The sequence below is a fragment of the Thermoascus crustaceus genome (assembly GCF_041956765.1).
Source record: "Thermoascus crustaceus strain CBS 181.67 unplaced genomic scaffold VTN00scaffold_1, whole genome shotgun sequence".
Classification (NCBI taxonomy): domain Eukaryota; kingdom Fungi; phylum Ascomycota; class Eurotiomycetes; order Eurotiales; family Thermoascaceae; genus Thermoascus; species Thermoascus crustaceus.
The window spans coordinates 5,057,638-5,080,169 of NW_027192527.1; the positions used below are offsets into that span (position 1 = coordinate 5,057,638).

At 51.1% G+C, this 22,532-nt stretch overlaps 8 protein-coding genes across 8 annotated transcripts; 3 read left to right on the top strand and 5 right to left on the bottom strand.

Moving 5' to 3' along the window:
- Positions 1-958: 958 nt before the first annotated feature.
- VTN00DRAFT_1824 (uncharacterized protein) lies at positions 959-1,988 on the bottom strand (the record flags this gene model as incomplete). Its single annotated transcript, XM_069427974.1, has 3 exons — positions 959-1,569; positions 1,632-1,724; positions 1,784-1,988. The coding sequence occupies 3 exons, from the start codon at positions 1,986-1,988 to the stop codon at positions 959-961; spliced, it is 909 nt and encodes a 302-aa protein (XP_069292526.1).
- A 1,004-nt stretch (positions 1,989-2,992) lies between these two features.
- On the bottom strand, positions 2,993-3,334 carry VTN00DRAFT_1825 (uncharacterized protein; the record flags this gene model as incomplete). Its single annotated transcript, XM_069427975.1, has 1 exon — positions 2,993-3,334. The coding sequence occupies one exon, from the start codon at positions 3,332-3,334 to the stop codon at positions 2,993-2,995; it is 342 nt and encodes a 113-aa protein (XP_069292527.1).
- Positions 3,335-3,455: 121 nt separating this feature from the next.
- Positions 3,456-5,128, top strand: VTN00DRAFT_1826 (uncharacterized protein; the record flags this gene model as incomplete). Its single annotated transcript, XM_069427976.1, has 6 exons — positions 3,456-3,543; positions 3,626-3,736; positions 3,823-4,148; positions 4,228-4,544; positions 4,937-4,962; positions 5,019-5,128. The coding sequence occupies 6 exons, from the start codon at positions 3,456-3,458 to the stop codon at positions 5,126-5,128; spliced, it is 978 nt and encodes a 325-aa protein (XP_069292528.1).
- An 815-nt stretch (positions 5,129-5,943) lies between these two features.
- Positions 5,944-7,155, top strand: VTN00DRAFT_1827 (uncharacterized protein; the record flags this gene model as incomplete). Its single annotated transcript, XM_069427977.1, has 1 exon — positions 5,944-7,155. One exon carries the CDS (start codon positions 5,944-5,946, stop codon positions 7,153-7,155), a length of 1,212 nt encoding a protein of 403 aa, XP_069292529.1.
- Positions 7,156-7,611: 456 nt separating this feature from the next.
- VTN00DRAFT_1828 (uncharacterized protein) lies at positions 7,612-10,512 on the bottom strand (the record flags this gene model as incomplete). Its single annotated transcript, XM_069427978.1, has 8 exons — positions 7,612-7,649; positions 7,774-8,599; positions 8,672-9,292; positions 9,351-9,660; positions 9,716-9,868; positions 9,927-10,161; positions 10,214-10,288; positions 10,350-10,512. The coding sequence occupies 8 exons, from the start codon at positions 10,510-10,512 to the stop codon at positions 7,612-7,614; spliced, it is 2,421 nt and encodes an 806-aa protein (XP_069292530.1).
- Positions 10,513-10,747: 235 nt separating this feature from the next.
- On the top strand, positions 10,748-12,511 carry VTN00DRAFT_1829 (uncharacterized protein; the record flags this gene model as incomplete). The annotated part of the gene is made up of 7 exons (XM_069427979.1): positions 10,748-10,792; positions 10,870-11,267; positions 11,353-11,667; positions 11,728-11,790; positions 11,851-11,923; positions 11,985-12,365; positions 12,473-12,511. 7 exons carry the CDS (start codon positions 10,748-10,750, stop codon positions 12,509-12,511), a joined length of 1,314 nt encoding a protein of 437 aa, XP_069292531.1.
- A 4,793-nt stretch (positions 12,512-17,304) lies between these two features.
- On the bottom strand, positions 17,305-17,766 carry VTN00DRAFT_1830 (uncharacterized protein; the record flags this gene model as incomplete). Its single annotated transcript, XM_069427981.1, has 1 exon — positions 17,305-17,766. One exon carries the CDS (start codon positions 17,764-17,766, stop codon positions 17,305-17,307), a length of 462 nt encoding a protein of 153 aa, XP_069292532.1.
- Positions 17,767-20,045: 2,279 nt separating this feature from the next.
- Positions 20,046-20,877, bottom strand: VTN00DRAFT_1831 (uncharacterized protein; the record flags this gene model as incomplete). The annotated part of the gene is made up of 3 exons (XM_069427982.1): positions 20,046-20,194; positions 20,260-20,539; positions 20,833-20,877. The coding sequence occupies 3 exons, from the start codon at positions 20,875-20,877 to the stop codon at positions 20,046-20,048; spliced, it is 474 nt and encodes a 157-aa protein (XP_069292533.1).
- Between the last annotated feature and the right edge of the window lie 1,655 nt (positions 20,878-22,532).

A 22,532-nucleotide genomic window follows, 5' to 3' on the forward strand; every position in this document is an offset into this window, starting at 1 on the left:
CCCAACGGCCCTCCGCCTAAGAAGTCCTAGGCCCGTCGTTACAAGAAAATACACCCTTTCTTTTTCTCTTTTTCTTTGACATTGACAGTTTCACCAATCCTCCTTTTCTAGTGGCTTTGACTACTCTGGTTCCGCATACATTACCTTGACCAAAAAAAAAAAAAAAAAAAAAAAAAACTTTAAACTGCACCCCCTTCCCCCTGTATGTAGCCTTGCCGCTTTTGTTAAATTTTATTTTGCGCTGGCTTTCGTCCAGGATCTCTTTACATATCACAATGTTTAATTACTTTCGGATTGCTTCAAAATCACGTGGTTATAGAATAGCAATCGAGAGAGAGCAGGGAAGGGTGTGCAGAAAGTCTTTGGCAAGGTACATATAGGGAGAGGGGGGGTTTTTTTAAGTGACACCCCACCTAAATAAAGAAACGTGCCCCGTTTCTTTGTTCTTTATGACGGATCCGATCTAGATCCTAGATCCCCCGCTTAGGTATGGATTCCTGCATGATCTGCCGCATTAGATTGCGCTTGTGCATAAAGAAAGAGGTTTTTTTTCCTTCAGACCGCCGGATTCAGGTACCTAATGCCCCGCTGAAACTTATCTACTGTACGTGGTGAACATCATTCTTTATATGCATACAGAACCAGGAATAATAGATGGTATATCTGAATTCTAGGCCTTGAATATGCGCCCATTTGCAACCCTGGCAAAATCAACGATACGTGGAGACGCGTAACAGACAAGACAAAGATACCCGGGATAGGTGTAGTGTACGTACGGTACACACACAGACCCGAACCGACATGATTCGGAGTGCCGCAGTTTTCCAACAGGGTATTTGAGGGATGAATTAATGGATGGAAAGGGAGAGAGAAAAGGGCAGCATTCGCAGAACAGGAAGAGGTAAAGGAAAAAAAAAAGGAAATCATGGTATCTTAAACACATCACACATGTATCTGGCTAGACCTGCACAAGTTCAAATTCAGAATCAGCAGCACGAGTTTTAGGGACGGGATTCTTGAAGGAAGTCGTCGCCTCCGCACTCGGCATAAACCAACCCGGGTGGATGAAGTTGAAGATGGCCACGGCCAGGACCATCATGACCCCGTCGAGCGCGATGAAAAATCGCTCGGTGGTGATGAGGTACCCGTCCCAACCTTGCAGCAGCTCGATGGTCCGGTAGATGCTGCGGATGTAGATGCAGACGACGGAGAAGACCATGGCGTACAGGAGAGGAACCATGGTGCCCTTCAACGCATTATTCTGCAGGAGACCGCGCCGCATCGTGCGCCGGACGAAGTCGGCGGCGCACACCATAAAGACGGTGATGGACACCAGCTGGAAGATGATGCCCGCGACCATGACGTTTGTGCCTGGCGCGGTGTCATCGCCGTTGTTCGACTCGGAGGAGGCCATGCCCCCTCCGATGGCCTGGACCACGAGGGAGATGATATCGCAGGTGCAGAAGATCCAGAGGTAGAGTGCAGGGCTGAGGAAGGACGAGTCGCGCCCGAGGATCTTTATGAAGCGGCCGAGAAGGACGTAGATACCAGCGGTGAAAAAGGTCGGGGCTGATATTGCAGCGTCAGCACAAGTGTTCCCGGGGCAATATAGAACAGTGTGCATCGCTCACCTATAATCAGTGTCGAAATCTGCATGAGGAACGCAGTACTCATGTACGGACATTGAGAGGACCATGTCCTGCCAGCCCATCCCAGGACCTCGACTACACAGAGAAAGTCAGACAGTTCATCATGGTTCAATAGGAAGACAGATGTCACATACCGAGGCACCCAATGGAGAAGACCACACACCACCAGTTTCTCTTCCAAACCAGCTGCACCGTATGGGCGATCATCGAGAGACCAAAGAGGGCACAGAAGATGATCCCAGCTGCCACAGATGGCTTATAGCCATATGAAGTTTTGACACCTGGGACTAGTGCATGGCAGGTGTCCAGCAGAGATTCGGTGGTCGCAGCATCCGTCATGGTGAGACGTATGTACAGTACCGGGCGTGTGAGAGGATACACAAACGCTCAATTGCACAGGCAGGGAAAGAAAGAAGATATAAATATCTTAGAGCTCAAGTCGGATAACAGATTAAAAATATTGACAAGTGTGGCAGGGCGGCCTCTTTGACGTAGAAAACGTTCAAAGATACGATCGAACCAATGGGGAGGACACCTCGTAAGGCCCCCATTGAGGCAGGGATGGGCAGAGTGAAACACTTATCAAGATCCACAGAGGACAAACAATGGAAGCAGATTCGTGACGGGCATGATAAGGCTGCTCCCGGGGCCGGGGCCATGTTTGTGTCCCGGCCCGTCTGGAGCCTCGGGCACGGAGTTGTTATTCACATCTTTTGAAGCGAGTATGCAGCGGCGCAGCGGACGATGCCCGATGTCAACATGTAAGTTATTGTATGGTTTCCAATCTACAGGGCTCTTTGGAACTGATAATTCAGCGGGTCCGGCCACAGAGCCATGAGTGGCCGTCGATATCCAGGCCGTGGTGTTCTTTTCTCTGCTTGGTGTTTCTTAGCGAGAAAGCTTGGGCGGTGCTCGCAAGGCTTTGACTGTCCGGGTTCGGTCTCGACGCTGCTTCAGCCCTTCAGGCCCATCTTATTAATAAAACAAATAGTGCTGACTTGCGGCGATGCAAGCTTTCATTTTTCTGTCTTCACAGCCATCAGTGACGATAATGGATGACAATTTCAGGCTCCAGACTTGGTGCGGGATGAAGACGTTCTTACGAGTTGACCTTGCAATCCTGGAATCTGCAACCTTACGCACAGTTGGCTCCCAGGACATGCCTTAATCTTCTGAGCAGGATGCAGCCTAAGATCATACAGTGGAGAAGAGACGCCCTCATTGTTATTACTCCTACATCTATGCGACAACCAGACACAAGGAATTTCCGAACTTATCACAACCACTAACACTTCAAAACTTCAGGAATTGTTGATAAAAGAAAAGCTAACAAGGTACAAGCTCTACTGTATGCAGTAGTTGCCATTGACCGCTGTGGAGAAGAAGTTGGGGATCTCCGCCACGATGATGAGTTCCAGTGGTGTCTGCTGGAAAAAGAAGGCACTCCATTTTCCAGGCGTCCTGCACCACCAGGTGTAGAGACGAATTGAATTTCTTCCTGCAACGTCTTGTTGGCAATCAAGCTGCAGGCTATGCTGTCGGCTGTCTAAGCCGTAAAAGGCGCTCCCCGCCTGGCAGCGTAGGACGACAGCCACCTTGTGTTTTTTGGCGGCCACCACGTTCGATGCCTTTATCTTATTATCAATCTCCCTAGAAATTATCGCGAGCGTGGCTAACTTGAGCATCTCTCTGGAATATCGAGTGGGCAGTTTCTCTGTGGCAGGATCTATACATTTGTCCCATTTTCTGCAGCCCTCAGTCTCCAGGAGAGAAACAAAAGCTCGTTTGAACAGGAGTAGGGCAAAAATGGCTAATAGGGAGACTAAGCCCCGTGTTGGCGGTCCGGAGGTTTCCACTCGAGACCTTTTCAGATTAGATGGTCGGACAGTGCTGAGTGAGTCTAGATTCTACCTCGCGACGCGCATATTAACGCAGGTATGCTTCACGTACGGGATACGTGGCTGACATCGCTCCAGTCACGGGAGGGACAGGAGCATTGGGTCTCGAGGTTGCGGGATCGGTGCTAGAAAGCGGCGGAGACGTTATCTGTATCGATCTCCCAGAACTTCCTCCCGAAGCCGGTTGGAGTATGTCTAGAGCTCCATCTTCCTAGCAAAAGTTAGCTACTACCGGTTTCGAAGCGTACAGCTGACAATTCATCCTCTTGCACAAGCCAAGGTCCAGGCTATTGCGGAGACCCACGGAACAAGGGCCACATATTATAGTTGCGACGTGACTGACGCCGACAGACTTCGCTTTCTCTTCGAAGAAACGATGCCAAAAACGCGATATCCATTAAGAGGCGTCGTAACCTGTGCCGGCGTCTCGGGGAGAGTTCCAGCCGTGGACTATCCTGTTGACGATTTTCGTCGGATTGTGGACATAAACCTGGTGGGCACATTTATCGTCGCGCAGGCTGCTGCTCGAGAAATGAGAAACCAGAACGTGTCCGGAAGTATCGTTCTCGTGGCCAGCATGAGCGGCTGGGGTAGTAATAAGGTGAACTGCAAACCTTATCCGCTAGATACTATGAAGAGAAACATCTTCAAGACCCATATCTCACATTTGGCATCACCAGGGGCTCGACACATCTGCATACAACTCCTCGAAGTCTGCCGTCCTGCAACTTGGCCGTTCTCTCGCTGCAGAATGGGGCAGCCGGCAGGGACACCCTTCAATCAGGGTGAACACCATCAGTCCGGGATATATCAAGACACGGCTGACCGCAGAGTCACTTGCCAAACCGACGCAGGAGCAGGTGTGGTCAGCGGAAAACATGCTAAATCGCATCTCGACTACCGACGAATATCGGGCACCAATAATATTTCTTCTGGCTGATGGAAGCAGTTTCATGACCGGCGCGGACCTAAGGATAGATGGCGGCCATAGGTCTTGGTAAGCATTGTTCTTTTCTGGACTCACGCTCTGTACTAGCTCCAGGAGCCATTCTTATGAAGGTTATGCGGGACAAAATGGATGAGTCATATCACTTCAGAACGCGAATAGTATATTCAATTTTGGATGTTGAACGCTTGTTGACCAGGGTTGAACCCACTGGCGAGCCCCCTGTCCTCTTTTGCCTGCTCGCTGCCTGGACAAACTAATCAAGCAGGTTGAATTTTGAGATATCGCATATCTGTCAAATATCAGTATCATACATTGCTTTGCAGCAGATTCTTGGCTTATCGGTTGCAAAATCCTGCTGCTGAATGTAGTATTATGCACTCAGCCGGTAAGTGTTGCTATAAGGTACTGTACCTACTAAGTGCTGCGTCGAGCGCGGGCAGTGAGTCAATGAATGAGCTTCATTCAGGTTAGCTGTATTTTCCTACAGCATAGTCCTCTCTGTTTGGACTGACCTGTCCCCAGAATCGTATGGACTTGTCAAGAACGTTCCGATCTCAAAGCACTGGAAATGGAAGAGGTCCACGATCGCCCGATCAGACATGCCGAGATCCGCCGAATATCTAGACTTATAATTATTAACCACCAGGATTAGATAAGAAATGACACGCCTTTATGTCGCATTAGCACTCATGGTCCAGATCCCTCAGTTGCCGATTCCTTTGGCTGATTTCCGCTTTCGTCGAGTGAGGCACCTATTCTCTGTCGATTACCCACATTCCAATGGTGTGTGCTACCCTCATCCATCCCCGATCGGGACATGATCATCACTATCGCCGAGTAATTGTCAATGAGACAAGCTCTGCTTGCAGTCAGTCTACTGTATCCACCACCGGCTAGGCCGGGACGTGAGCGGGATAGAGCATAAATGGGGGATGGATCGCTTTTTCGCATATGAACGTATACTCCTGTGAGGGTTTCTGTTCCGTTTCCTTTCCTCCAATTTCTATGGTCGCCCTGAAGACTGTCCAATCTTTTTAATACAGGATTATCATATTAAGAAGGACAGGAAAAGGTGAAAATGGCATGCTGAACAGTGATGTAAGTAGTCTATTACCACCCCTCTCCCTTTCTCGATTCAGAGCACCGCCATTGTGTGACTGTGATCATTCATTTGTACAAGCTTGCTATAAATATGGTATTTCCCCTTCATCCTTGTTCTTCTACTTACGTGTCTTGAAAGTCCGCTATGGTCTCCGTTCAAAGCTACTAGTCTGCCACTACTCGCTGTCAAACTGGCAATTGCTATACGACGTATACTGCCATCCACACATTCCGGGTTGTGACAACCCCAATATACAGAATTGCGTCTCAGTTCTACTTTTCTCCTACTTTGTTCTCGAGCGTGACCTTTTCGTTGTGAACATCTTCCTCTTTCGGTTCAAGGAAGATGCATTCGAAACCCAGGATTGCCATCATTGGCGCTGGCCCCGCGGGGCTAATGCTCGCACGTCTTCTCACCCTCAAGTCGATCCCGGTAACGATATATGAGCGTGAGGAATCCTCGAAGGCTCGAAGCCAGGGTGGCTCTTTGGACCTCCACGAGGCGAGCGGCCAATATGCACTCAAAGAAGCGGAGCTCTTCGACCAATTCCTGGAGTATGCCCGCTACGAGGACGACGAGATGGCCATAGCGGACAAGACAGGTGTCCCTCTGTTTAATTTCCGAGGTGATAAAAGTAAGCGTGGAACGCGACCCGAGATCGACCGGGAGACCCTGCGGAGGATCCTTCTCGCCTCCATCCCAGCAGATTGCATCAAGTGGGATCACTGGCTGGGCAGGGTCAGGCCCGACGGCACCTTGGAATTCCACTGCGGGAAGACAGAAGGTCCATTCGATCTGGTCGTCGGCGCGGACGGCGGCCGCAGTCGCGTTCGACCCCTGCTCACCGATGTAACACCCTTCTACTCCGGCGTGGCAGGCTTCGAGTTCAAGATCTCCAACGCCGAGGCCCGGTTCCCGCACATTACCAAGTTCATCGGGAGAGGGAGCTACTTCTGCTTCTCCGGCGGGAATGCCATCCAGGCCCAGCGGCTGGGGGACAAGAGTCTCCGGGTCTACGCGTGGTCCCGGAAGCCGGAGACGTTCGCCATCGACCTCCACGCGAGGTACCCGTCGACCGCGGACCTCAAGGTCGTCATGCTCAAGAACTACGTCGACTGGGCCCCCGCCCTGCAGGACTGGATCAAAGCCGCCGACGAGGACCGCCGGCCGTGGACGCTGTACATGCTGCCCGTCGACTTCCGGTGGGAGCACCGGCCGGGCTTCACCCTCGTCGGCGACGCCGCGCACCTCATCACGCCTTTCTCCGGCGAGGGCGTCAACGCCGCCTTCCTGGACGCGGTCGAACTGACCAAGTCGATCGTCGCCCACGACGGGATGAGATCCAGGGAGAACCTGGACGCCGCCGTCGCGGCGTACGAGTCGGCCCTCTTCCTCCGCATGCACGGCGTCATGAGGGAGACGGCCGATAATCTGAGGCTACTCTTCTCCACGGATGCGCCGTTGAGCTTTGTGGCCAAGATGCAGAGCAACATGAATGGCGAGAATAACAATAAACAGGCGCAGGTGAACGGGAATGGAAACTGGAACGGACATTGAAGGTTTTTTCGGGTGTTGGAATCTTTCTTTCCCTTCTCTCCTTTACCATAGACTTGGTTTTACATATAAACTGCATAGCGAAGGAGTTTTTGGGGTTTTTTTTTCGGAAATTGGATTTTGTTTGAGTCTGCAGATGTATTGCTGCAAGTTGCGCAGGGAGTATTCCACATTGTGAATAATAGATAATAGTAATAATAATAGAACCAAAATATAAATAGAAACCTGGTTCTTGATTCTTAACATATCTGGATTTCAGTATTCGTGTCTTAAGGCGGCACTCGGAAAGATCTGCATATTCATCCCAAGATGTATTATCATTTAGAGGTTACATCACCATTTACATGTGTAGATAGTTCGGTAATAATCACCACAGATATTGATTGATTTTACAAGAAATCCGGCATTTGCAATTCGGCCCCCGAACAGACGATATTGCTCCTTTTTCCTTCCTGTCATTTACTCAAATTTCGGCATAATGTACATGTCGTCCGGATCTGTGACGGGGAAATTCAAGTTAGCAACTGCATACATGGTATACAAAGGTATGAGAGCGTCAAGTCGTCGACCGGGAAAGGAGTATTTCAAATCGGTATAGCTTAGCTAATGATCTCAACTCACCTTTCCGATTCTCAAGGATGAACCTCTTCGTCGCAACCATATTGTGATCCAACTCCGCGAGCAGCTCCTGCTGACGGAGCCTGACCCTCTCGTTCCGCTTGGCCCCTCCCCTGACGGCCGCCTGGGCCACATGGAACCGCGAGACCTTGTTCACCAGCATCATATCGAACGGGGTCGTCGTGCTCCCTTCCTCCATGTAGCCTGCGATGTTGGCCCGCTCGAGGTTCGGCCGTCCGAACAGCAGGCCCTGCAGCTCCGTCGCGTACCCGTGGTAGTTGAAGTGGATGGGCAGGTCGGGGGTGAAGAGCGCGTCGAACGTGTCCCTCGTCAGGGCGTGCGGGTGCGAGCCTTCCGTCTCCAAGATCATCAGGTCCGTCACGTTGATGACGCGCACGCGCAGCTCCGGGCACCGTTTCCGCAGGATCGCGGCCGCCATGACCACCTCGAACGTGAGCTCGGTGCCGATGCCCACGAGGACGACGTCCGGGTTGAGCCCCTCGTCGGTGCTGGCGAATTTCCAGATCGAGGCGCCGGCGCGGCAGTGGTTTTCGGCCTCTTCGGGGGTCAGGAAGACCGGGGTCGGTTGCTTCGCGCCGACCATCAGGTTGATGTAGTTTTTGGATTTGAGGCAGTGGGCGAGCGTTGAGAGGAAGGTGTTGGCGTCGGGGGGGAGGTAGACTCGAGCGGCGGAGGGCTTGAGTTTGAGGACGGCTCCGATGAAGGATGGGTTCTGGTGAGAGAAGCCGTTGTGCTCCTGTCGTGTCCAGGTGCTGGTTTCGATGTAGTTGATGCTGGCAATGTCATGATGCCAGTTTGTTTCCCTTGCCTGTGGTGGTCAACTGTTAGAAAGGCGGACCGGTGAGGGAAGGGCATGAGTGTCTGAGCGAGACAGACGTACCATCTTATTGAATTTGCTATATTGCACCATCATGGTGTGAACAATCCCAAGGAAGCTCTCATACGAAGGGAATATTCCCACGCGACCAGTCAGCGTATAACCCTGCATGAAGCCCTGACACATATGTTCGCTCAGGACCTCAATGACACGACCGCCTCTTGCGCTGGAGTACTCATCCCATTGGAAGTTCCTCCAGGTATGCTCGAGTGAGCTTTCCAGCTTGTTGCTCTCCAACTCATCCGGTGAGAATAGTCTCACGGTATGAGGGTTTCTGACGAAGACATCATCGAGGAGCTTTCCAGCGTGTTTCATTGAACTCTGCACGGTACCCTTCTGGACGCCGAAATCCATCCAGTTTGGCACATCTGGCGGGTAGTATAGCCTGTAGGACTCCGGCCGCTGGCCGAGCTTCTTTGAGTCTTCGGCGGGAATGATTGATTTCACTTCATCGATGACATCTCCTGAGTCTGTGAAAAGTTCTTGAGGTTTGTACCCTGAGAGCCATTCCTGAAGAGCTTGTAATTCCTCGTTGTCCTTCTTTGCCTTTGCAAGAGGAACCTGGTGTGAATTGAAGGAGCCCTCCACGATCTTTCCATGAATCTCTTTCGGTCCAGACCAGCCCTACGAAGAGCAGGTTAGTATAACAAGCAGTGAGAATCTCCTGTCCGGAAGTACAAACCTTCGGTGTTCGTACTATTAGAAGTGGCCATCTGGGTTTTGTTATGGGCTTCCCAGAGCGAGCCGCCTGCTGGATCTTACGGATCTCCCCAAGAGCCCAGACCATGGAGCAATGGAGATCGGCGTCGATATTGTCCAAGTCGGTCACAAAGCGGACTTGGTACCCGAAGCCGGTAAACAGAGTAACGAGTTCTCTGTCGTCCATGCACCCATAAATGGTCCTCTCGCTGATCTTGAAACCATTGAGATGCAGAACTGGCAGTACAGCTCCTGATTCTGCTGGATCAATGTACTTGTATGAATGCCAGGACCTGTAACAAGTCAATCGGCCATTCGAGTACGGTGCAACTATGGACGGGAACTCACGCAGCAGTCGGGCCGCTTTCTGCCTCGCCGTCTCCAACCACGCAGGCAACAATGAGATCTGGGTTATCCATTACAGCACCGAAAGAGACGGCCAAGGCGTATCCGAGTTCGCCTCCTTCATGGATGGCGCCGGGGGTCTCGGAATTGATATGGCTGGAGACATGTCAGTAAACACTTAGCTGCGTTAGTAGGTCGATTGAGAATGTCCGACCTTGGCAGCCCAGCGGTGGTACTAAATGTCGAGATAAGATCCGTAAGACCTCTGGTATCTCGGGAGTATCGCGGGAAGAATCTCTCCAGGGAGCCTTCTATCCAGAGAGCGGCCAAGATTGCAGGTGCACCATGACCTGGGCCAACGACAAATAGCATGTCAAGGTCGTGCTTTTTGGTCAGAAAGTTCAGATGCGAATAAATGAGGACTAATCCTGGGCACGTTCCCCAATGGCCTTCAATGTTATTAGCAGGGTGCACTATTCACCTAGGATGGGTACTTCTTACCAAGTAATCTTGGTTTGACGTCCTCAAACTTGAGTTCTCGTTTCAGATACACATTGTCTTGCAAGAAAATCATGGCTACAGAAGTTCCAACCAGTGTAAGCATGTTGCAACATGAAGAGTAGCGAGCAGTTCTCACCAGCTGCGATATAGCAGGCTGCCCTTCGGAATTTGTACAACGCATCGCAGGAAGTCTGATCCAGCGAGATCTTGTCCAATTTCACACACAGCTGGTCAACCACATCCGGGATGTGCGACGGCAATGGCGGTGGGTTCGGTTTGTCGATGACTTCGCCTGGCATCTTGTCTTGATGCTGAGTCGGATGGTTTTCACTTCAGCGTGTACAAGTAGGATGGTTGGTGATCCGAGGCAGGAACACCGCAATTGCAGAACAACCCTGACTGCACATTAAAAGAAAAAGTGAGATATGGATATCGTGACAATTCCAAATCAAGCTGAAATAGCATCTCTCGCATCATGTTGGGGAAATCGACGATAAGTGGCCAGGAAGTGAAGCCGGTGTTTACTACGTCACAATGAACGGTGCTGACATCACAAACAACATCGCCCTGTTTACTCGAGTAAGCACGGCGCGCGCGAAAAATCATGCAATTGGGGGATGAAATACTCTCCAAGAAAAATAATTCTTTCGATCTAGAGGTTTCGGTTTTATTCAAACATGCCGAAGACGCTCCTCTCGGTGAACGCAGGCTCGTCGTCCGTCAAGATCACCTTCTACACGCTCGAGCGGCCGCCGAAGATGCTCGCGAACGCCGAGGTCTCGGGGTTGACCGCGCCCCCACAGATCCTCAAATACGAGCGAGGAGGCGTGAAGAATAAGGAGAAGATCGAGGAGAGCCTAACAACTCCCCAGGACGGGTTCAAGTTCCTGCTCCAGCGTTGCTTCACGGATCCCGACCTCTCGGACGTCACCAGCACGGAGGATCTGGCCTATGTATGTCACCGAGTCGTGCACGGAGGGGACTTTGCGGACGCGGTCGAGATCGATAGCGAGAAGTACGGCCACCTAAAAAGGATTGAGGATCTCGCGCCGCTGTATGTTTGATCCGGTCGGTCGTGAAAGTATAAAAAAAAAGATAAGGACATACCGGTGCTGACCGATTATCTACTCCAACAACAGACACAACTTCTCAGCCCTAGAAATCGTCCGGACATGCATGCAAGAACTCCCCAACGTCACAAGCATCACATACTTCGATTCCGCCTTCCACAAGACCCTGCCCGACTACATCAGGACGTACCCAATTAACCAGGAGGTCGCGAGGGCCAACGGGCTGCGGAAATATGGCTTCCATGGGATAAGCTACTCATTCATCCTCCGCTCCGTCGCCGAGTTCATCGGCAAGCCGTTGGAGCAGACAAACTTGATTACGCTGCATCTTGGAAGCGGAGCTTCCATGTGTGCCATCAAGGAGGGCAAGTCGATAGATACATCGTAAGGGTTGACTGGGCCGTCTACAGACAGAGATATCCTGACTGACAATGACCATCACAGGATGGGTCTCACTCCTCTAGCTGGATTGCCGGGTGCAACACGAAGTGGAGATATAGATCCTTCGTAGGCCCTCCCTTTACAAACACACTGTCACTTCTACCATTTCTAACTCGTCGATCGCAGTCTCGTATTCCACTATACCAACGAAGCCGGATGCCTTAGCCCTGCAAGCACCAAGGATATGCATATCAGCACCGTGAGTCTTGCTCTGCCCGTTCCTCACGACAATATCAGCATCGCTCTAAACCACAAAACAGGCCGAAGAAATCCTCAACAAAAAATCCGGCTGGAAAGTCCTCACCGGCACGACCGACTTCTCCCAGATCGCCGTGGAGAATTTCCCCTCGGACAACCACCGCCTCGCGTTCGACATCTTCGTCGACCGCATCATCAGCTTTGTGGGCAACTACTTCGTCAAGCTGGGCGGGAAGGTCGACGCGATAGTCTTCTCGGGCGGGATCGGTGAGAAGAGCGCCCTCCTGCGGAAGGCCATCGTCGAGAAGTGTCGGTGTCTGGGGTTCGAGCTTGACGAGGGGAGAAATGCCAAGGGACCAGAGAGCGACGAGCAGACGGTGACGGATATCTCGAAAGAGCCGGGGAGGGAGCCGAGGGTGCTTATCTGTCAGACGAATGAGCAGGTGAGTTTTATAATTTACTCTCCTTAACGCTGCGTCCTTCCTGGACGGCAGCAAAGAAGGAAAAGGAAAATAAATTCAACTAACCACACCGATTTCCAATCCCGCAGTTCGAAATGGCATACCACACCATAAACAACAAGCTTTAGATCTTCTGCTCTGTTGGTGACGGAACAGTATCTCATTCTAACATACCTCCATATTCTACCATAATCCACATATCTTAAGTTAATCCGGAGCACACGCACACTCACGATAATGTCATGATAATATTTTTACCTTTTATGCATGTATAATACTTAAATCAAATCCAATTAATGACAATGATAATGACTCAAACCACCTACTTCCCTTTCCCTCCCTCCCTCCCTCCCCCGTCCCTCCTCTCTAATCTTAACTAGGTAACATACCGCGAATGAACGCAGCCCAGTCAATGAGTCAGTCAGTTAGTCTATCTATCCAATGAAATAAATAAATAGATAAATAACTCAATGACACCATAACACCCATGCTACGCTTTACCGCCCCATACAATAGTCGAGTCAAATCGAATTAAGCATCCGTTAAAAACGAACCGATGAAACTCAACAGTGATAAGATCCATAATCCCTCTCTCACACACTCTCTCTCGTGCATAAAAAAAAATGAGCGATATTTCTCCCATCTCATCCCATCCAGGGTCCTTGTCTAAGTCTAGTCTAGTCCAATCCATCCATCCAGCCCAGTGTATTTACCCTGCGTCCCCGTCCTTTGAACACACGGACCTCATCCCATCTCATTTCATCGCATCCCAAAGAACACCTTTCCCCCCTGTCGGAGTAAATTATAATTATGGACGTAATAGTAATGTATGGATATTATCTCGGTTTCTCGGGTCGAATCATACCGATCCATGTATACACGGAATCCCAGCACAACAGGAAAGTTTTTCCATTATCTTTATATATAGGTATATATATAGACGTGCATGCATGCCTGCATGGCATATACATGTACATACATACACACATAGACATCGCATCCGTAGTATTCCATGGACGGGTTTTGATTTATAAAAAGTAATAGCTACTACCGTAATTATGGAAAAAAAGGAGCAGATAGAACCGACATAGCCGCGCAATTCTGAAAGCGTATTTACTTGCTGGATTCCAAAATAATAGGTCCCATACATAACAACGAATAGCTGTCCAATAGTTTTCTTTCACTCAAAGAAAAGAAACCACTATCCATTGTCATTATCACTCTCATTGCGGAAGGGGAAACCTTGCAAACCCCGTCCATGCATACGTGCCCGTGCACAGCCGCCGCTGGAAAATCGCGTGGTGTGTTGACCCCCCGGGGAGATTCGAGACCTTACCTACTCCGTAGTAGTTACTACGGGGCAGAGAGAGATAGGACTATCGAGCCTATCGATAAACAACACAACCCTTTTTTTTCTAGGCGCAAGCGGCCCGGGCGGTTAGGTATGTAAGCATGTAGGTGATAATGTACAGAGTACATATACCTACCTACATACATACAGAGAGAAGAGGAAGACACATAATGTGCAGGAAGTCATATGTTGTACAGCAGCCATGCATTGTTATTATTGGGAGCCTGCCATGCAGGGCATGGAAAAAGAAAGAATAAAGGGGAATGAAACAAACAAATGGTAGAGCGTGGAGGACTCCCAATGGTTGGGGTTATGGCTCAGATGGCCAATCCTAGTGCGCGAAAGACCAACATTTCAACGACTGGGTGGTAGCGTTCACAACCGTACCTGGACAATCTGCACTAAGCCACCGCAGACAAAGGCTGCGCCGCGCTTTCAGGAAAAGGCGCAATCAATCAATTACTGTAAGCGCCGCATATTTATTTCGAGTTCAAAAAGGAAGCCCGAGCAAAAAATCGCTCAGAGAGAGTCGAGACGGCCTTTGTTGGTATGGCCTTTTTTTTCTCAGGTGGCTAATTGATGGGAGACCATGTCAAATGAGCTATAACCAAAAATCGAGCGTGGGAAGGAAAAAGAAAACTCGGGGGTGGGGGCGGATACCTAGCCACCCCTTCCCGATGCAAGATTAGCTGCGGCATGGCGATAAGAGTGCTGTAGCGTCTTCAAAGTTAATTTAGTAAAGAAACGCCACAGCACGATACCTGTCATGCGTTCTCCGCGGCAACAGCCATTTCGAGGTTGATGCACCAGCCGGAAAATGAGAACCAACCACACTATCGATTGGACGTATAATTATGGCATGGTCGGCGATTGTCACATCCGGTCTGCGCCATCTAAGTCTTTCGCCCGAAATCTGTGGCAATCCTTGCTGATTCGCTGTATGAATTTGAGGCTGGAAGGGCTTCGTGATAGGTCACTTGGTATGTACGGGGTCCTCCGTCTGCATCCTGGTGAGTTTGACATGACTGCGTATTGCTCTGGTATCAGATCAATCAACTCGACTCGACGGAAATGAAGGCTCTGCAAACAGCACCACCGCTCTGGCGCCGAACACCTGCAGGCGGCTGGAAAGCAAGGTTAGCGTGGTTGATGTATCCAGATCTTTGGATCATGTAGATACTGACATAAGCCATCGAAATCACAGGCTTCCTTTAACCAGAGCACCGTGTTGAAACAGTGCAGATGCCCTGATACTCTCCATTCTAACCACAAGGAGGTTCTTGTTCGGACATGTGAAAAAAGCGGCACAGGCAAGTAACTAGGGTGAACTCTGAAAAAATGGAATAATGACAACACCATTGTGAGAACCCCGAAGCCAGACGGTGATACGGAGTACTTCAGCCTTCGTACCCCTGGCAGGCTCACATGTTAGGGGTAACCTGGACGAGTCAGCGGCTTGCCGACTCCAAACTCTATCAAACGCGACCGGCGGATCCAGGACCGCAGATATGGCGGGTGGGCCGCAGAAGTGGAGATGGCCTTGCAGTAGTGCTGATTTCCGCGGATGAACTAAGTCGACACCCCGGTAGGGAGTGACAAACGATCATGTCCGATAACACAAGATAATAGGTTGTCCGTATTCTTGGTGCCTGATTGACAGTAGGCTAAGAGACGCGGAACCGTATGCCGCGAGATGACCGGGAGGGCCTAGAGAAGCTCACATCCCGCATATCTGTCAAGTGTCGAAAGGTATCTGGCAGCCACAAAGGTGCATCTATATTTCAAATAGCAAGCCATTGAGATCTGTGACAGACAATAAAGTACAGTTTCCCGTTTGATCCAGTAATGCAGGTCCAGAAACGAGAACAAGCCAACGGAACCATGTTTCACCAGCTCAAGGGTAAGTATATTCGAAGGACAAACGATAAAGGCTATCGCTCATCAGCGAGTCATGCTTCTTATTAATGTATCATCGTAGATAATGAAGCTAGCAAGGTCGAGTACTATCAAGAGAAAGTTGCTTACCACGGAGATTCCACAGCAGTGTCCTGGTCAGCCTCTGTCTGTGAGAATCATAGTAACACGTTTGCGATTATCTGTAAGTATGCATGCAAAGATACTTTGGCTCTTGTGTGCGATAAAGTAAGGTTGTTCTATCATTGGAGGTCATCTTGCGTCGTAAGACTAACTCTTTCGGGCTATTGCATTTTTGGTTGAGTAAGGAGTATAACCTTGGAGGAAAGTGTGTCTGAATTCCTCAAAGATATCTTCCTATCAGGTCCAGCTCGGAAGGCCACTCGGTAGTATTGGGCATAGGATAGAGTGCAAGTGTCTGTCTTAGTTGCCACTCACGTACGAAGTATGCTACATCCTGATCACATCACATCGCATCCCAACCAGAGTTGAAGAGTCCGAATGTATGGGGCAGGGATGAACGCTGTATTGACTCACAAGGAATCCTTCATCACGTCTTTGCCAATATGTCAATAATTAGTGAATTTCGACAACTGTTGGGGTTATGATATTGTCGATCTCTGCCACAAAAATGTGGCGTTCTAGGGATGTTGGTGAAGCAGACCCAGACGACTGGAGAGTATCCGTAGAATGTCAGGATCTGCTATGCAGAAGCCTAATTTAGACGGCACGGTCACGCACACAGATCGGTTTCGATCTCAATTCGGTTGACCTCCGCAAATGGCCCAGCGATCAGCCCCTTACGAGCAAGTAGAACACAAATCTCCGATGCTTCCTCCGTACTCCAGCGTTGCAGGTGGCTGTGCAAAAGTAACCCGTAGGGCCTAGGCCGTGGTCGACCTGTCAATGATCAACATGTCAAATGAATTTTTTGGGATCGATGGACGTTTACAAATGGTCCGGGACTCTTCCGCACGAATGATTAAAACGCCTCATATGCTCCACCGAAGTTTGGTATTTGCAGCTAAGCTGAAGGCTGTAAGCCGCAGCCGGGCCGTCGGGTTTCGGGATTCACAGCGGATCTCAAAGTCCTGACCGTGCTCACGCTTCTCATGAGCCGTAAACTCTTGCTCCTTACGGAGCAGTCGCAGGGACCCTGTCAATTGCGGCACGGACCCTGCAGGCTAATTGAACAGAATCGAAAAATAGTTAACCGCAGATGAAACCAGACTCCCGGGACTTGGTAGCCTAACGGCCAAGATATCACTATCGTGGCCCCGAGGGAATGGGAAGCTGTTTGTCCTATCCAATACTAGCAGTCGTCTGGTTCTGGACCTGCGGATGGCGACCAAGCCTGTACTCTCCGCGTTTGATGTCAGATCGCTGGGAGACGCTGTATGATGATAGGGCAGCTAATGATGTAAACTGTTCACAGTAGTAGTCCGACCGGAACGAGATACCAGATGCTCTACACTTCCTTCCCCCTTTTTTGTGGCGTGGATCCGTTCTCAGGAGAAGCGAACAGCATCAGATCCAGGAGTCTGTGTGTGACATTCTGGAAGAGTTGATCAAACAGCTCCACCTTCGATTCTCCTGTATCGCATTGGAGGACGGGTAGGCATCAATTCTGGCCTCATTGAAGCCCTAAACAGGGTTCTACGGCGTTCTAGGTGGAAAGGCTTGGAGAGATCGCTGATCCTGAGAGGTGGATCGCTGGAACGGGACGGACGCGAAGCCTAGGGGATCCGGCACGGCGGGAGGGCGCATCGCACGCTGCAGGTACAGGAGCCGGGTCCTTGGTTCGAAATATGGGATGAGCCTCATAGGGGGGAGCTTCGGTTGCACTTCCGCGGCACTAGTGCGAACTCTGCGATCCTGAGACGCAGCGGAGCCAAGCCTGTGGGCTGGCGGAGCGCTCCCGGTCCCTCCCCCCCTGTCCTTCAAGCCCCTGTCCCAACGGATCCAGAACACGGCAGTGCGGACGGCTCCATGCATTGCACAGCAGGGCTGCATCCTGGAACTTGTCATCTGAAGAATGGAGCCATCCAAAGCCCTCAGAGACCAATCTTGGCGCTGCTCGTCAATATTCCCCGTGTGGCTCCTGGAGAAAACAGCCATTAGAGTCGCACAGCAGCACAATCCTCGACGACTGCATTGGGAATGTCTACAGCGTTTTTCCAGCTCAGAGGATAACAGCAGCAGCAGTCACCTCTCAAGGAATGGAAAAAGGCCTCCGATCACTGTGATGTAAGCTGGTTCCAGCCCCCCCCCTTAGCCCGAAGCTTCGTTTAAGAAGCTTTGTCGGTGGCCGTTGGCAAATACCTAAATTTCGCTCTTCGCGACGCGTGTGTGCGTACCTGTTTGAACTGGTTGACCGTTGACAATCGCCAACGGCGCATGCCAAGCTCCTAAAGAGGCTTGACTATCGGCCTGGGGCTTTTGCGGCTTGATGTCTGAAGTACGGAGTGCTCAGACACGCATACGGAGTAGCAAGGCTGACTGCGCATTGCGAAAATAGAGACTCGAGGTTTCAGAGCCATCGGACATATTCGATCATCGTACGGAGTAAATTCGCGACAATCATGAGTGGCCGGAACCGTCATGTTGACATAAGAGGGAAATGGGTGCCATTCGAATCATGCAGGTATCCAGCACCCAACCCGGTTTCAACTGCAGCCTCCGAGGTTGGCAGCAAGGCTCGGCCTGAAAATCTGGAGATGAAGGTGTCGACCCGCCGGGAGCATCAACCTAAGAAGCGCCCTATGAGGGGATCCATGGATGCGAAGTATTGTCCCCGTCCGAATCCGACTTGCACTGCTAGACGTCCCAACAGGCGGCTCTTTTCCCAACTAAGGCATTCGTGGAAGCCTGGGTAAGTTAGACTGGTTGGCCTGCTGGCGACGAGAGTGGGAATTCTAACGGTCGCTTGCCTGGCCTGTTGCTTCCAGGCTTCTAGCGTTGTTCTAGCCGTTCGACGGAAGGGCCAGGTATCGGCGTGGGACGCACTATCCCGGGTCCGGAGTCCGTGACATTACTCGGTACTGTCAAGAGTCTGGACGGAATCTTTCTATTTTCTTCTTCCCCTAACCACGGAGGATTCCGAGACGCAAAACGATTGGGTTCTGGATAGACTAAAGTCAGCATAGAACCATTGCTAGTCAAAAAAAAAATACTGAGTATTCCAGCTGCGTAGTGATCAGAATCAGTCGTTTGTTGGTTGTACATAGGTTTCAGAAACCGATCAATGTAAACGCTGCCGTCAGAAACGGACCTGCGGAAACAAGCTTACAACCTTGGTATTTGTCTGCGGCTGCAAGCCATGGACACAGCGCGTCTACCAGTCACAGAAAGGTATTTACTGCGATGAGTGTGATGGGTGTCTCCAGATAAGCGCCTGGTAAATGATCTGGAAGCTGCAACTGGATAGGCGCAGCCACACCTTGTGTCCAGTCAAATCCATACAATTCATCAGAATCCTTGTCGTGTTGGGTACATTCAACCTCTACGCAGCATGCAGCCCAGAGGGGCTTTGCCATCTGCCTTGGGTGATAAAACAATGAGAATGGGGTTTTCTTTCTTCGACTGGTCGCCCTGTTTCGGGCGTCTGCCCTGTCAGGATACATGGTCTACCTGAGCTCTCTACTGCGTCCGCGTATCGACCAGGGGTAATTACCCCGATCGGCGGTACGCAGTAGCTCCCGTACTTTATTTTGGAGGCGAGGTATTAAGGTGAAACGCTCACGTTGCTAATCTGGGATCTCCCAGGGTGCGGCAGTGGCACAGCAAACGACTGTCCGGAAAGGGCGGGGACCGCTTTCCGTGAGCAATCGAGGATGGAGGGAGAGAATAGCCGTTGAGCAGAAAGAGAGCGATGGATGGAGAGATGGAGAGATTGAAGGAGATGGAGATGGATCGAAGGATTGCGGATGTTCGGTGGCAGGACCTGCCGGCCTGCGTCATCCCGGGGGAAGACCCAACGGGCTAGAGGGAGGCTAGAAAGCCTAGAAGGCCGCGAGAAGCAGCGTGATGGTTAGTGTGCTCCGGCGCTGGGTAGCTCGGGCGGGTAGAGTGGGTTCCTGCTGACTGATCGTAAATAGTCGGCCCACCGCAGCGAAGAACCTTGGAAGGGTCGCCCGGAGGAAAGCCGTACGCCGTCCATGTACGGAACGCCGTAGACTGCGTTAATTGTCCGCGTTATGGAGTCACGATGTATGTGTTCCCAGGACACCTCAGCACTGCTCCTGTACAGGCTCCATGATCCGTCATCCGGGAGCCCGGGCAACGTGCCCCGTCGTGTGTGTGCTGGCAAAACCCGCCTTCGGGACTCTGTGCAAATAGTCCGCCCCGAAAATCAGAAAGGTGGGTTAATTCCCAGACTAGGCCCCGGGGATCGCTTGCTAGCAGCAGAGACCACGCGAGAGTCGAGACAGGGCAGGGTCCCCAGCGGTCTTATTCGCAGGGCAGCATCCATCTGCCCGTTCCTGCGCGGCCATGGGCCCCCACAACGCAACGCCAGCAGCAGCCCGTCCAAGAAATCGGTGGTAAACTTGGGTTACGGAAAACAGACGAAGCCTAGTATCTTACACCGTCGTGCGGGTCGACCTAGCTTACTGCGTACTCCGCAGGCAACACAGAGTGACAGGACGAGACAGTCCGCCCAAGCCATGCCAAACCAGACAAAGAAAGGGGCTGCGTCGCGTTCCTGTGTCCCGGGACAGGCAATCGAAGCCGCCTGGAAGCGTGCTAAGCAAAGCTCGTCCTGCTGGGGAAGCGCGAAAAGCATAAGTATATCAATGTGACCTCCCCCTTCCGTGGTCTGGACTGGACACACTTCTCCCTTCGTCGCTCTCAGCTGTCTCCCTTGCGATACATCCATTCCCACTATTGGGCCCTACAGCAGCCGTGTCACATCCTGCCAGCCCCGGCCCTCCTTACCGTCCGCTGCATTAGTTGCGCCAATCTCCCTGACATTCGTTTGGCGTCAGATCGCTGTATACTGCTTTCTTTTTTTTTTTTGCCGCTGAGCAGAGGTTCGATCGCTCGTCTCCACCTCGCGTTTTGTGGTCCAATTTCCTGGGCTTGTCGCCGTCACATTCCTGCCCTACCACCTGGCACCGGGTGTGGCTACGTTCCCCGAGCTACCCTGTGCGCATCCTTCAAAAGGATCGTCTCTTCCGATCTCACCTGCATCTGCATTGTCGTCTGCCCCGGCTTGGGATCCTTGAACATTGTCTGTGGCGCCGAGTCAGCTGGTCTTAGAATATTATCAACGATAATAGCTCTGTCAGCTATCTCTTTTTTGGGACCGTTTTATCTCCAAGGTGAGTCAGCCAATTTTAAATCTTCTCAGCTGTCCACCAAGCAGCTTATATATTTCTCCTCATCTCCCGGTCTCGCTTTCCCCAGGGCGACAGCATCATTTCTGACAATGGTTGTTCTCGCAGAATTCGCAATGGTTGTCCGGGACCTCTCAGCGACCAACATGGGCCGTGGAGCCTATGACACCACCGGGGTCAAGAAACCCGGTGCTCCACCACCACCACCAACTCCTCGGTAACCGCCTGGATTGAAACCGTCATAACTGCCACGTCCATCTATTGCGATGCCTACGAACCTCTTTCTTTCAATGGCCACAATTTTCTACTCTTCGTGTTGGGAGGTCTGAGGAGCCCATATTCTGTGTCGTGGGACATCGCAATTCGTACGTGTTGCCAACGATCTCTATAATACCAGTGTTTTGTTGATACTGACTGGGAGTACAGGATCATGTAACATTGTTGTTTACCTTTCGCTCGGTTTCGGCCTCTCGGCTAGCGCCTAATTTTGCGACCAACACACCTTTTAATAACTAGCGTTAACCACGTCATCTGTACCAACACTATTCGGTCTTGCGCGCAACCATATTCTTTCGGTGGTTTTGCAGTTCGACAGCACATTACTCTTTTCTAATTCGCGGACATGACCCGTCTCGTTCGATACCGGAAAAGTGGATTTTGTTTTTGTTTCTCTTTTTTCAACCGGCGTTTTGACATAGACAGGTGGGATGCATCACGGCAGGTTTGGGAGATACCACAAGAGTTAGAACATTTCCGACTTCGCGGTCACCTATTTTTTTTTTGATTCGTTTGTGGGACACTCGTGTATAATATGCAGGGAAATGTGGATACCCACGCTTCGATACCGAGGTTCGCCTAGTCTGGCCTCCGCCATGGGGGAAGCTTGGCTAAACACGGACATGTGTCTTAATACGAATCTCCTTTGAGAACGGAGTCTTATCGGAGCCTGTGGGATCTTGGACACGCATCACGAACATGGTTTCTTGGTTCTATTTATGGGGCGGGATTCTGGTCTTCTTTCCCTCTTAGATAGCAACATCTCGGTGCGGACCTAATACATCATCATCGTCATCATCATCATCATCATCCTCATCATGTGCTTTCTCCTGTGTAACCGTATCCGACATCCACGTTGTGTAACGCGATTCTGCAACTCTGGTGAACGGCTAACAGGGGTTGGATCCGGAGATGATGGCCTGGAATACGGATCTATGTCACCTCGGGGCGTAAGATCGGTACAGGCGTATAGACCCAGGCGTTCTCTCTGGCCTGAGGTCGTGTTCCTGACGTGATGCTCGGCGGTTGAGTCAATGTAGTGCAGGCTGAGCTGCATGTCAGAAGCGACGGGATGCCTTCGACCTGGAGAGAGCCCTCCTGTCCTTGTCCAGCCACCCGGGAAGCCACTCGGGATGTCCCGTGACTTGCGCGTCGGGCTCCGCAGCGCCCGACCGCGCTAAGCCCGCTTCGGCCGCCTCCAAGCATCTCAGGTCGGTCGACAACCAACACCTTCGTCTTCTTTGTCGCCTGGTCATCTTAAACCCCGGCTTT